The sequence below is a fragment of the Leptodactylus fuscus genome, chromosome 4 (assembly GCF_031893055.1).
Source record: "Leptodactylus fuscus isolate aLepFus1 chromosome 4, aLepFus1.hap2, whole genome shotgun sequence".
Taxonomy (NCBI): Eukaryota; Metazoa; Chordata; class Amphibia; order Anura; family Leptodactylidae; genus Leptodactylus; species Leptodactylus fuscus.
Genome location: NC_134268.1, coordinates 96,958,653 through 96,972,401, shown reverse-complemented (window position 1 = coordinate 96,972,401; position 13,749 = coordinate 96,958,653). Strand labels below are relative to the sequence as shown.

Here is a 13,749-nt window from a genome sequence, read left to right as displayed (position 1 = left end):
TCCTCTACCTGATAGATTCTGTGACACTGGACATAGTTACATAGTAGATGAAGTAGGATGAAGAGATCAGTCCATCAAGTCCAACCTATAAACCTACAGTGTTGATCCAGTGAAAGGCAAAAAAAAACCCCCATGAGGCTCATGCCAATTGCCTCATTTCAGGGGAAAAAAATTCCTTCCCAACTCCAATCTGGCAGTCAGTATAAAAACCCTGGCTCAACGTGTCCTTAAAATCTAGAATCCATAACCTGTAACATTGTTCTGTTTGAGAAAGGCATCCAGACCCTCTTAGAACTGTTAAGAATCCCCCTTCTATGTTGCTGGTGAAACCTTCTCTCCTCCAGACTTAGAGGATCTCCCTTTGTCACTGTCACTGTCCTAGGAGTAAAAATATCCTTAGAAAGTTCGTTGTGTTGTCCCTTCATGTATTTGTACATTGTTATTAGATCTCCCCGTAGATCTCCACCTATTCCCCTAATAATTTTGGTTGCCCTTCTTTACACTTTTTTTTGGACGATAGATAGCACCCTTTCACTCCCAGGAGCAATTCATGGCTGCCTTGCTACTTTCTTTTCTTTATCTTTCTGTTGATATTATTAATGTAGTTATTTGTATATTGTAAAACCTTAACATAAATACGATTAATTAAAAAATCCAGGTTTTTTCAGTTGGCTTTTATTTTTTTTTGTCAGAAGCCTGTTGAATTCTTCTTCATTCTAAAATAAAATCCCTAAAAACAGTCAGATTTGTTATACAGTTACAATAATGGCATTAATGCAAAAATATTAATGTAAGTAAAACCATAAGAATAAATTCACACAGCAGAAAATAAAGATTCCTCTTTGTTTTTTCTGCCCCCTGGCTTTCCTCCCCACTTTAGGCCCAGATTAATGGCTTTAATAGATAATTCCAAATACAGTAAATATAATGTAACTAGTAGCAATGAAATTACTTATGAACTTTTAATTAGTCCCAATTCATTAACAAGCTATACTAAATGCTGATTGTGTGCGCTTGGTATGTAGATCCTATTTTTCTTTCTGTGGATTTATTCTAAAAGCTTTATAATCTCCATAGTCGGAATCCTGGGTGACAGGAGCAACAGTAGTTTTTAATCCCAGCAGTGACATTATAGAAAAATGCCAAAGCTATAATCCTCAAGGTTTTTGCGTGTTTCCACTTAGGGAAACAATGTCCCATTTATTGCAATTTTCTGTGTTCACGTATAAAGGCTCCCTCTTGCAGGTTTCTTTGTTGAAAGGCTTTTATAACTGCTGCTTTGTACTAGATCTTACTTTGATAGGGGTTTATGAAACAGTTACTATAAACTTCATATCTGCCAAATGTTCTGAATAGCACAATGGGATTGTAGATCGCAGCAATTCTCTACTGCTTGGACCAAGTTACCTGTTTTTCCATGGCATGTCTACACAACAAACTCGCTATGGCTGCCAGATGTGTAATGCTGGTGAATGGAAATCTACACCCATTCACATGTATTAGCAGCTGGTTCTGTTCATGAAAGCTTTAGGTGTGTTGAGGAAACTAAATAGTTATATATGCACGTGTACTTTTTACAGGCTGTTCAAAGTAGATGTTTTATAAGCATGCATTTCTTAGAACCGTTCCTACACAAAAACAAAAAAAAACCCATCCCATTCACTCTTGTATATATTGGTGACAGGTTGGTGCAGATGCCATAACTTATACAACTCCATAGAAAGCTTTTTACTATTTATCATTATTCTGGGCAACTAAAGTGTTACACACAGTGTTAAACTAGAAACATAGTGCACTATACATTGTGGCCTATATGTACAATATTTCCCACTACATAGGACAGCCAGTGGAACATATATTTTTTTTTAATTTTATGAAGGTTTGCTAAAAAAAATAAAAAAAATTATATATACAGTGTTGGCCAAAAGTATTGGCACTCCTGCAATTCTGTCAGATAACACTAATTTGCTTCCAGAAAATGATTGCAAGCACAAACTCTTCGGTATTAATATCTTTATTTATTTTGCTTGCAATGAAAAAACACAAAAGAGAATGAAAAAAAAAAAGTCAAATCATTGATCATTTTACACAAAACTCCAAAAATGGGCCGGACAAAAGTATTGGCCCCCTCAGCCTAATACTTGGTATCACAACCTTTAGACAAAATAACTGCGAACAACTGCTTCCGGTAACCATCAATGAGTTTCTTGCAATGCTCTGCTGGAATTTTAGACCATTCTTCTTTGGCAAACTGCTCCAGATCCCTGATATGTGAAGGGGGCCTTCTCCAAACTGCCATTTTGAGATCTCTCCACAGGTGTTCTATGGGATTCAGGTCTGGACTCATTGCTGGCCACTTTAGAAGTCTCCAGTGCTTTCTCTCAAACCATTTTCTAGTGCTTTTTGAAGTGTGTTTTGGGTCATTGTCCTGCTGGAAGACCCATGACCTGTGAGGGAGACCCAGCTTTCTCACACTGGGCCCTACATTATGCTGCAAAATTTGTTGGTAGTCCTCAGACTTCATAATGCCATGCACAAAACATCAGGGAACATTCAGGTCTTTGGTGATGGACTTGTAGCCTTGAGATTGCTCATGCTTCCTCACAATTTTCTTCTCAGGTCCTCAGACAGTTCTTTGGTCTTCTTTCTTTTCTCCATGCTCAATGTGGTACACACAAGGACACAGGACAGAGGTTGAGTCAACTTTAATCCATTTCAACTGTCTGCAAGTGTGATTTAGTTATTGCCACCACCTGTTAGGTGCCTCAGGTAAGTAACAGGTGCTGTTAATTACACAAATTAGAGAAGCATCACAATTCTTTTTGTGGTTTTCCATTGAAGACAAATTAAATGAAGATAATACCAAAGAATTTGTGATTGCAATAATTTTCTGGAAGAAAATGAGTATTATCTGACAGAATTGCAGGGGTACCAATACTTTTGGCCAACACTGATATATATATATATATATATATATATATATATATATAATCTTGTATTCTTAAATCAGAATGCATAACCGCACTGATATAACATCAATCCTAAATACAGTTGAGTGCAAAAGACATAACTACTTTTTACCCATTCACACCGCACTGTAACTTTTTTTTTACATTTTTCGTTCACAGAGCTGTATGAGTGCTTAATGTTTGCAGGACAAACTGGACTTCATAGTTTAACAATTTAATATTCTGTGCAATGAACTGGAAAGAAAAACAGAATGAGGTGGAATTGGTGAAAAACTGGATTTGAGTGACTTTCTTCAGGGGTTTCATATTTACGGTTTTCAATTTGCAGCCAAAATAACATGTAACCTGTATTCTTTTGGTTGGTACGATTCCATGGATACCAAATTTATATAGTTTTATTCACATTTTAACCCCTTACAAAAAATCCATCGCTATATTCTGACACCCAAGACTTTTTTTTTAGATTTTTGTTTGCTGGGTGTTTTTGGACACAGGGATACCTAATGTGTATATATTTTACTTTATTTAAGTACTTTTAAATGTGTTCTAGGGAAAGGGAGTAATTTGAATTATTAGTATGTTTTATTTTTTTACCGACACTTCTGTTACAGGGTGGCTGGCAAAATGATGGCACCCATCCCCCACAGGAAGAATGACACTTCAATCAAAGCCTATGGGGGGGGGGACTTGGGGTTAATGCCTGAGATCACTGATTATAGGCATTGCTACCGGGTCTCAGCTGTATAATAGCCAACTCGACATCCACTGAAGTACTCCATCGGCGTGGGGAGCACAGGCGATAGGTGATTTTAAGTCTTTTTTATTTTTAATGGGATGATTTGGGACACTTAGGACCTGTTGGTGGTTTAGTGTCTCAAATCGCTCTGACAGATTTCCTCTTCAGGGTTTTTCCCATAAAAGCAAGTTATCCCCTTAGCATAGAGGATAACTTGCATATCGGTGGGATCTTTGGCACTTTCAATAAAATAAATAGAGCTGCGTGCCAGTCCCCCATTCTCGATAGCAGTGGGGGTTTGAGTGGTCAGACCCCCACCAATCTGCAAATTATTCCTAATCCTTTGGGTAGGGGATAACTTGCTTTCATGGGCAAACCCCTTTAAGGACCTAGTCTATTTCAGCCATAAAGGAGTTTCCCCATCTTTCTCTCTCATCAGCTTTGCCTGCTATCTCTCCTTCTGTATTCCTGAATTCTTCAACAATCAAGGTACATTTTTCAATGAATCATGATTTTGATTTGGGTCATAATTGCCCAGCCGTAATAGCAGGTAAATGAAGCAGCACTTCTCTAAAGCAATGCATTTAGGAAAACTCTTGAATTTACATAAGCTAGAAGTACAGATAGTTTCCTTGAGATTAGCATACCTCTTTAAAGACATAGCCCCATTTTTCAAATATGATGTGTTACTTTATGTGGTAATAAGCAGGGTGGTGGAGTCAGTACACCAAATCATGGACTTCAACTCCTCTATTTTTCCACAGCCTGATTCTGATTCCTTCATTTACTGAGCCTTGCAAAAGTATTTATACCCCTTGAACTTTTTCCATTTTGTCACTTTAAAAATACAAATGTAAATGTATTTTATTGCGATTTTAAGTGATAGACCAGGCATCGGCAACCCCTGGCACACGTGGCATATATTGCTGGCACGGCAGCCAGCACAGGACCATCATTTAGTAAGTGAAGACAGAGCGTCCCTTCAGTGCTCTGCTAAAGCTGAGGTATAGGACGCTCCCCCTTCTGTCAATTTCCTCCCTGCCCACCAATGAGAGGGGGTGAAGGAAGCCCGGAGACGGGGCTCATCATTACAAGGATCATGTCTGGACACTGCTCCTGCCGTCTGTATCCTGCAGAGAGGAGGAGAAGGAAGAGGAGAGCTCCATACAGCAAAGTGAAAGTAAAAAAGGAAAACCAACAGGTACATGCTGGCGTTATTAATTTAGTTTTCGTAACTCCATGTACCTCACATTAATAGCAATTAACCCCATCATGTCTCTCACATTAATCCCTATGTACCTCACATAAGAGTTACTAATATGTGAGACATATGGGGGTACTAATAATGAAGATACTTAATTATTACCTCCATATGTCTCACATATCAGTAACCCTTATGTAAAGCATATGGGTTTATGTGAGGGACATGATAAGGTTAACTCCTATTAATATGAGGCACATGGAGTTGCAAAACTGTAATGCACATGACCATACTTTTTATCCACAACTGAGGATAAAAGTTTGGACCTGTACATTGCAATGGACCTGTACACACAGCCGTTCTGTTTGCAGAAATTTTTGCCAAGTTGGAGAGCTGCAAATTATGGAGCAGGTCTTATATCTGTCTGCATTTGTGGTCCTGTCAATTTATTTTCAATGTATAAGTCAGTGAAAACCACAGCCGTGCCATTTGTGTGCAGGAGGCCTAAGGCTGAGGCCCCACACTGCGGAAACACAGCTTTTTTGTTGTTACAGAATTTGTACAGTTTTTTGAGCCAAAGCCAGGAGTGGATTGAGCAGAAGATAGAGGTATAAGAGCTTCATTTATATTTCCATTCCTTTTGTAGCCATTCTTGGCTTTGGTTGAAAAAAAAAAATGCAGCAAAATCTGCAACAAAAAAAGATGAATTTCCGCAACGTGGGGTCTCAGCCTTAGGCCCCATGTTGCGGAAACAGCTTTCTTTTTTGTTACAGACTTTGTTGCAGTCTTATGAGCCAAAGCGAGGAATGAATTGAGCAACAAACAGCATCATGAAGACCAAGGAACTCACCAGACAGGTTAGAGATAAAGTCTGGTTCTCTAAAACCATTCCAATTTCTCATGTGGCCCCATGGTAAAATTAATTTCCCATCCCTGCTCTAAAGTATCTTACGGTGTGTTTACTTCCATTGCCTCATTCCTGGTGACAGGCTCTCTTTAAAATATTACCACACCCAGTATCCAGTATCTGAATGTAGAAATTTCAATGTCTAACATACAACTATGGACCAGATAAATTGTTTGTGGAACAATATAGCTAAGTTTAATAATGTACATTTAGTTCCAGTATCAAAAAGAGGTACACTTAAACAGCAAAGGGGGATGAAGGGGCTTGCGTTAAGACTAGGAACTGTCCCTCCAAAAGAGAAACACAGGAGACTCAGCCTGGACCTGATAGGAGATTGTGACTCCGCGGTAAACCCGTGAGCAGTCCTTCTGTATGAACACTGCATGTCTCTTTGTACACGCACTGTCTGGCATATGGATAGGTAGCAAACATCATGTTAGCCAGACCAAAATTAACTGGGTAGATGATTTAACAAGCAGTTAACAGTTTATTATTTGATAGACAATGAGATGGGCACAGAGGCAGGCAAACCAGTATCTTCTCTACCTGGTCCTACCTTGTCAATAATGCTGCCCCAAACTAAAATCATCCTGCTGCTGTGAGACCTGCTGCTGTGCGACCTGCTGCTGTGTGAGGTTTTCCTTCGCTCACAGAACTAAGAGGGCCTTAGTTCACAGCAAGGGCCAGTAATCAGGCTACTAAAAGGGTTCACAGGACAGAAAAAATCTAAGGGCTCGTTCACATCTGCGCCCGGGCTCTACTGGGTAGGAAACGGAAACCTGCAGGTATTTTTCAAACCCATTCAAATGAATGGGTTTGAAAAGTGTCCGGCCGTGAGCGATGGTGAGCGTTTTGTGCTCTCCGCGGCAAAACCGTTTTTTTTTTTAACTGGACACAAAGTCAGACATGTAGGACTTTGTGTCTGGTTTAAAAAAACTGGTTTCGCCGCAGAAAGCACAAAACGCTCACTGGCGCTCACGGCTGGACACGGTCTGACAGGTTTCTGTCTTCTGTCTGCAGAAGATGGAAACCTGAGAATGGAGACCGGACGCTGGTGTGAACCTAGAGTCAGGCCTCGTTCACATTTGCATTGGTAATCCGTTCGGGGGAGTCCACATGATGCCCCCCCCCCCATGGAATATCAAACGCATTGGCAAGCGGTGTGCAGTGAAAGAACACGGACACCAAAGACTATAATGGGGTTCGTGTGTTCTCTGCATGGTCTCCTCATGGAACACGCAGACAGAAAAGTAGATTGTGATCTACTTTCATGTCTGCATGATTCGTGCAGGCAGCACGTGGAAATCACCGCTTGCCAGTGCGTTCGGTAGTCCGATCGGGGGGTCCCCATGCGGACTCCTCCAAATGGATTACCAAACACAGATGTGAACTAAGGGTGAGGGAAGGACTAGGCAAAGAAAACAAATGTCATCGTGGTTTTAGGAATTAGCGAGTCGGTGTCAGGTAATGTCTCCTGTGGCAGTAGATGTACAGTGGACCCCTGGACTGAAGTTTATTGGTGGGTCCTAGGCACCCCAGTTCAGCACTGTATACGCTCTGTACTATCCTATCCTACTAATGTGAAAGTTTGTGTGTTTGGATGATAGTGTGTTTGGATGTTTGTTCCCTAATCACGCCTAAACTACCGAACGGATTTGTGTGAAATTTTGCATATACTTACCTTGGGTCCCGGATTTAAACATAGGCTACTTTGTAGAGCCCTACCCCGCTGTACTTCATGGGAAATTATATCAATGTTCACTCCGGTATCCGCTTGAGGACCTGAGATGATGTCATCCCAGGCCCTTAAGAAGTAACCGGATTGGCTCATGCTGCAGTGTGGGCGGAGCTATTTGTCAGGCTGCAAGCTAAAGAAGACGGCGGCGCTCACTCTCTCGGGAGAGGACCACACATACAGCCTGTGTTTCCAGCCTCGCGCCCAGTGTATTGGCTATGGGTTTTCGGTCAGTACGCCGGGACACTGCCGTGTTCAGCCGAGCTTGGGCCGGGGGGTTCCGCGGAAGGGGGGTGCCGAGGATGGAGGGGTAGGCTGAGGAAAGAGGGTGAGAGGGTGGCCGGGAGGGGAAGCAGGGGGAACCGCGGGAGGGGATGCTGTGGTAGAAGGGGGGGTGAAAGGGGGAGTGGGGGACGCAAGAGGGGGGGTGCCGGGGCACAGGAGGCCGGGGGGCAGCCGCAGGGGTGAGGGGGATTAGTTGGAGGTGGGTGTTGAGGCTAAGGGTGGGCCGGGGGTTGCCGCGGGAGGGGGCGGAGGTGGATGCGGGGCCTGCCTTGGGAGGGGCGTGGCCTAGGCCCGGTGTACCATAACCAGCGCCAATTGCCTACATGTACGCAGCTCAGCGCCAATACTGACCCGCAGACGAAGTCGCAGGCAGATGCTAGTACTATATAGTATTCTGCCACACTTTACACTCTATAGCCTGGCTCAGCTGCCCATAGTGAGGGCCAGGTGTGCCCCACTGCACTTATCTGCCCCAACAGGTATCTTTATAGTTTACCCCAACTAACCTCTGTGACAACCCAGACCAGTTCTCCCCACAGCAGCACAGGCTCACAACACTGAGCGGCCACCAGAAGGCCATACATGGAGGAAGGACGGAAGAAATCCCCGGGGCTCCGGCAGAATCGCCATGGTGAGAGCTGACTTGATCCCTGGTGTCCTGTAGGTGGCACGGCGATATCTTGGTAAGAAGTGAGCCAGCCTGAATCCAAGAAAAGAAGGAGGAGGAGGGGAGGGAGGGGCTGGCCTGGCAGCAGCGCCAGCACTAGGCTCAGCTCCTGCCTGCACACAGATGATAATGGCGACAGGCGCAGGGCTGGGATTTGTCCTCCTCCACACATAAGGATACACAGGGCGCTGCTTGGTACCGGGATGGGCTTTCTTACCCCGGGAGTTCTTCTTCCTGCGACAACCAGGCGACATCTGCAGCAGCGCTCTGGGGATTCCTCTAAACACTTGATCTGAGGCGGCTCCTGTGGCCCCGGGGCGGCGGTGCTGCTGCTGCTGCTGCTGCTGGAGGGGGCTCCTTATGCGTTGTCCTCCTGGGCGGCTGATCGGATGATAAAATGTCGGATAGCAAGGTGAAAGTGGCCGTCAGGGTCCGGCCCATGAACCGGAGAGGTAATGTGCACAGGCTTCTAGCAGGGAGGGAGCCGCAAAACTCTTCAGGAGTGCACAAAGTAACCCGTGCAGTGCCAGGGGGCAGTGGGGACCCCTCTGACGTCTAGATGGGACCCGTCCTAACAGCTTAACATTAGCAGAATATCACTTCTAGACAACTTTAACCTTGTGTCCCTTGTAATCCGCGGGAAGCCAAAATCTTCTTGGAAGTTTAGTGGGACAGTTAACCCTTTAGGAACACTGTAGTGTAGAAGTTTATGGGTGATGGGTGACTTGTATGATGGTGGACACCCCATAAAGTCTTAGTTGTTAGAGGGAACACCAATACTTTCAGGCCAGATGCTGACAAGTGGTTGTCCAATGTCATAACTGATCCACAAGCGTCCCCTTACCACCCTCTGAGCCCAAGATGTGGAGTTTTAACCCAAACCATCATGGTCATATTTGAATAGGACAATTTTATCTTTGACACCCCTACCCCAGTCATGATGGCCCTCTTCTATAAACGCCCACTGTTGTGGGCACATTGAGTCAACCCCGTTGTGTCCGTGCCCATGCGTGTGCGACTTTCACACGACTTTAGATGTCACAGTTGGCACTCCCATGGAATGAATCCCATCCTTAACCTTTCATAGTCAGCAATTGTACTTGTAGGCCTGTCTACAGCAGTGAAATGGCGGTGCCTGGTTTACTGTAGCTATGAAGTGCCAGGAGATACTATACACATGAATCATGTTCAGCTGGGTAGGTTATTGTCTATCATGGGTTATGGGAAAGTTAGTGAACTGGCTTCGCTCATGGGACGTCTTGGCAGTAAGATGAATTGCAAGCAGGGCATGAAGTGCTGTATTGTCAGTGGTCTGGGGTTTGGATCTGTAACCATGTGCCCAACAATTCTTTGGTTTAGAGCTGGATCTGAATACAAAATGCATTGTGGAGATGGAAGGAAACCAGACGGTGCTGCATCCTCTACCTGCCAACAACAAGCAAGGAGGAGAGAACAGGTAACACCCCTCTGTCCTGGGCTTATAATAATCTTGCAGGTGCAGAATAGAGCAGAGGAAATCATTTGTCTGTTTGAGGAGGGAGAAACAGGTTCTGTGACTATCTTTAGGTTATCGCTCCATACACTTGTATATGTCTCTTTCTTTCTGTTTGTTTTTATACCTTAGTATCGCTACTTTGTATGCTAGGATGTCAGGCATATAAATATCCATTGTTCACTCCATCTGATGAGCACATTAATATTATATTTATTTATATATGAGCCACGCTTGATATTGTGCCAATCCAAATTGACTTTTCAAAATATGGACACAAATTGATACAGAAATGAGTATAGGAATGTACAAATTGTAGGCTTAGGGGCCCTTCACATTACCGTTAGTAGTGTCCGTTGTGAACATCCATTACAATATATTAACAAAGGATACTAACAGATCCGTTAAAAATCTCATTGGTATCAATGGGATTCGGTCTCTTGTCTTAGTGTCCATTTTCACCAATTATGCCACATGTCCGTTATTTTGGCGGACATAACACAGGGTGCAGGACTTTTGTGTCCAATCAAAATAACAGACTTCTGATAGATGTTAATAGTTTCTTTTTTAACATTAATGTCAATAGCTAACGCGTTTTATGTTATTACAGAAAGCAGAACAAAAAACTAAAAAAAAGACAGTATAAATACGGACACTAAATGATGGTAATGTATCAAGGGATCCGTAAAAAAAACCGGACACATTAACATCAGTGGGTATTCGTTAATGTCCGTATTGATAGGTGTCCATTTATTTTTTTAACTAACTATCAGAATGAATATCCAATGGTAGTGTGAACGCCCCCTAAGATTTATAGGATGAAGGCTTTGGCAACAGTTATCAGACGGCTATCATTCAGCCCCATCCTCCATTTCTTCCAATAATGACAACTTTTTCTTTAGTCTATAAATGGGCAAAGTAATTTGTTCTATTGGACCATTTCATTTCTGACCTGCTGAAATAGAACCTAATCCAGCCACCATTATTGCTATGACCATAATGGATTGAATTAGGAAAAGGAAAGCACAAACGCTCTTGTAAATCGCATTCCTACATTACCGTACATTGTTTATCTGAATGGGCACAACATTTAATAGTGTGAATTCAGTTTATCAGTAGATTTGTGAAACTTCAAGGTATGTAAATTAATAATTTTACGATACCCTAAATGAGAGCACAAAAATGGCTGAATATACTTAGATCCCCATACTATATGAATGGCTAAAATGTTCTGCACAGAAGCTGTAGAGTACGACCACACATATTACCATTGACAATGAAAAATCTGTTGCCGAAACTGCACTTGTTATATTTGGATTTTTTTTAAATAGATTTGCTGACAGATTTATCCTATGCATTCCAAAGGGTAACTTTTATAGTGAAAATCTGCAGCATAAAGTGCTACACTGATTTCATACCTACACAGCAAGTCAATATCATTTAATTGTAATATGATATCTTTTATATTGTATTATATGACTCTTACATATTCATTTAGTACAGACAGGAAGTGGAGCTGTCACCTGTAAGGCCAAATTAACACATGGTAGATCTCTTGTGAGCTTTCTGTGTAGATTCTGCACAGAAAAACTGCCTCAAAAGAATGTACAATACATGTTAAAGGGCATTTCATACCCTATGTGCAAATTGAAGTATTGCGTATCTTCCCACAGCGCTTTAGACAGAAAGTTTGCAGAGGTTTCCTTTGCAGACTTTCTGCTTCAGTTGTACCTATGGGGAAACCGCTGGCATTTCTGTATGTGTAATTGACATGCTGCTATTGCCAAAACTGCAAAACTTTTGGAAATTGCCATATTTCCGCACTGTGGTTTTTGCCACAACATGGGCCTGGGATTCACTAGAATTCCATCCACCTTGCTCTGGCTGTAAAACGCTGCAGTTTTTTTTCTGCAGCGTTTGTGCCGCGGTGCAAATTGCGGCATTTGCGCCGTGTGGGTCCCTGGCCTAAAGCTGAGTTTACATAGTGCTTTTTATTTTTTTTTTATTTTTTTTTTACATAAGATCTACATGCAATTTTTAATTGCCATAATGAGTAACACATTACTTTTTGTTTTATTGGCATGCAGCCATTAAAGTGAAAACTTCTGCTTTACTGCTGTAGTAAAAATGTGTCTCTTCTAACTGTAGTTAAGTAAAGGATTGTGTAAACTGGGTGATTATGAGCCAAATCAGAATCGTGATTTATTGGATATTTTATCTCAATCATTTTTAATGAAAGATTCTTAGGACACTCCACCCCGTTTTACATTCAACACCATGACACAGAATTTTGGTTTTGGTTATTCACATATTAGCAATCCTGATTGGACAGTGTACAGTTACACTAGGTTCACACCTGTGTTCAGGTTTGCGTCTGCTTGGGAAGTTGAAAAATGGAAACCCAATCCACTTAAAAAACAGGACTTTTCTCTCTGCATTTTTCAAGCGGATTTAGGTATTGATTCCCTGAATGCAATCTGGTTTCAAGTATGAACTTAGCCTGAGGCCGGGTTCACACGGGGTATTTTGGACTGGAATTTGATGTGGAGGCCGCCTCAGATTCTGGTCCAAAAAACGGGTAGCCACGACTGGATGGCGGTGCAGTGCATCGGCATCCTGTCGCAGTACTCCGCTTCGAATTAGGCCCAAATGAATAGGCCTAGTTGGGAGGGAGTGTCTTCAGGTCTTCGCCTGAAGAATAAGCATGTTGCTTCTTTTTTCCAGGAGCCGGAATAAACTGCTCTCAGAGAAAAAGAACCGACCGGCTCCCATTGATTTCAATGGGAGCTGTTTTTATGGTCAGGATTTTGAGGCGGATTCTGCCTCAAAATCCTGGCCAAAATACCCCGTGTGAACTCAGCCTTAGTAACCAATAGTAGCCTTTAGCCAATAGCAGTGTGAGACAGGATGGCAGGATGTGAAATAACTGAAATAATCATGCCCAAGTTCAAATCCATTAAGTCAGATGTTTTTCTGTTTCGGTAAAACAGATATTCGCAGCCTCGATTTATGTGAAACAGCAAGAATTTGCTTGAGTCTATAGATAACAGCTTTTAAGGATATTCTTGAAATTTAAAGTTTGACTGGTGGGGGTCTGACTGCTGGGACTTCCACAATTACAAGAATGGGGGTCTCTTGCACCCCTTTCTGAGTGGAGCAATTGGTCACACAAGTACAGCTACTCCATTCAGTTCTTTGGTACTGGCGGAAATGTATGCACTGCACTCAGCTATCTCTGGCAGTCAGGTAGAGAATGAATTGAGTGGTAGTGCTTATGCTTAACCTGCTGCTCCATTCAGGCAGGGGAGCGGACCCCTGGTCTTAGTGTTTGGTGAAAGTCTCAATAGCCATACTTCCACCAATCCTAGAGTTATTCAGTGTATAGGGGATAGCTTTATTATAATGGATATATGAGTTACTTTTGAGGCTTCTTACTGACTTGTCAGTCTGAGTACATCGCTGTTTGTTATGAAACATGTAAATATTCCTAACTGGATCAGGATGCAGGAATAAGAACACCCTCTGTTGTGTGGATTACAGTTTATTTGTTCCGATAGCATTTCCTCACTAAGACCTACCCTAAATAAATGAAGACCAGACCTAGAAGCACGCCTTCTTGCAGACATCTCCGATAAAAGTCATGTGTGCTGTAGATTCCTTTGGCAAGTGTGGTATACACATCAGAGTTTAATAGTTGGATGTCTAGTGCATTCTCTGCTTAGAGTATGTTACCAGCACCTGAGACGTCCAGCAGATA

General features: G+C 42.5%; 1 protein-coding gene across 7 annotated transcripts in view; it reads left to right on the top strand.

Annotated features, from left to right (window-relative positions):
* Window positions 1-8,580: 8,580 nt before the first annotated feature.
* Window positions 8,581-13,749, top strand: part of KIF13A (kinesin family member 13A) — a 167,369-nt gene continuing 162,200 nt past the window's right edge. For 4 of the 7 annotated variants that reach the window (XM_075270888.1, XM_075270890.1, XM_075270886.1 and 1 more), the window contains exons 1-2: window positions 8,583-8,952; window positions 9,860-9,956. In XM_075270888.1, the coding sequence (XP_075126989.1) occupies window positions 8,898-8,952; window positions 9,860-9,956 (152 nt within the window). In that variant the 5' untranslated portion in view covers window positions 8,583-8,897. Of the gene's footprint in view, window positions 8,953-9,859; window positions 9,957-13,749 lie in introns of all 7 variants that reach the window. The other 3 variants (XM_075270884.1, XM_075270885.1, XM_075270891.1) reach the window with 3 other exon arrangements.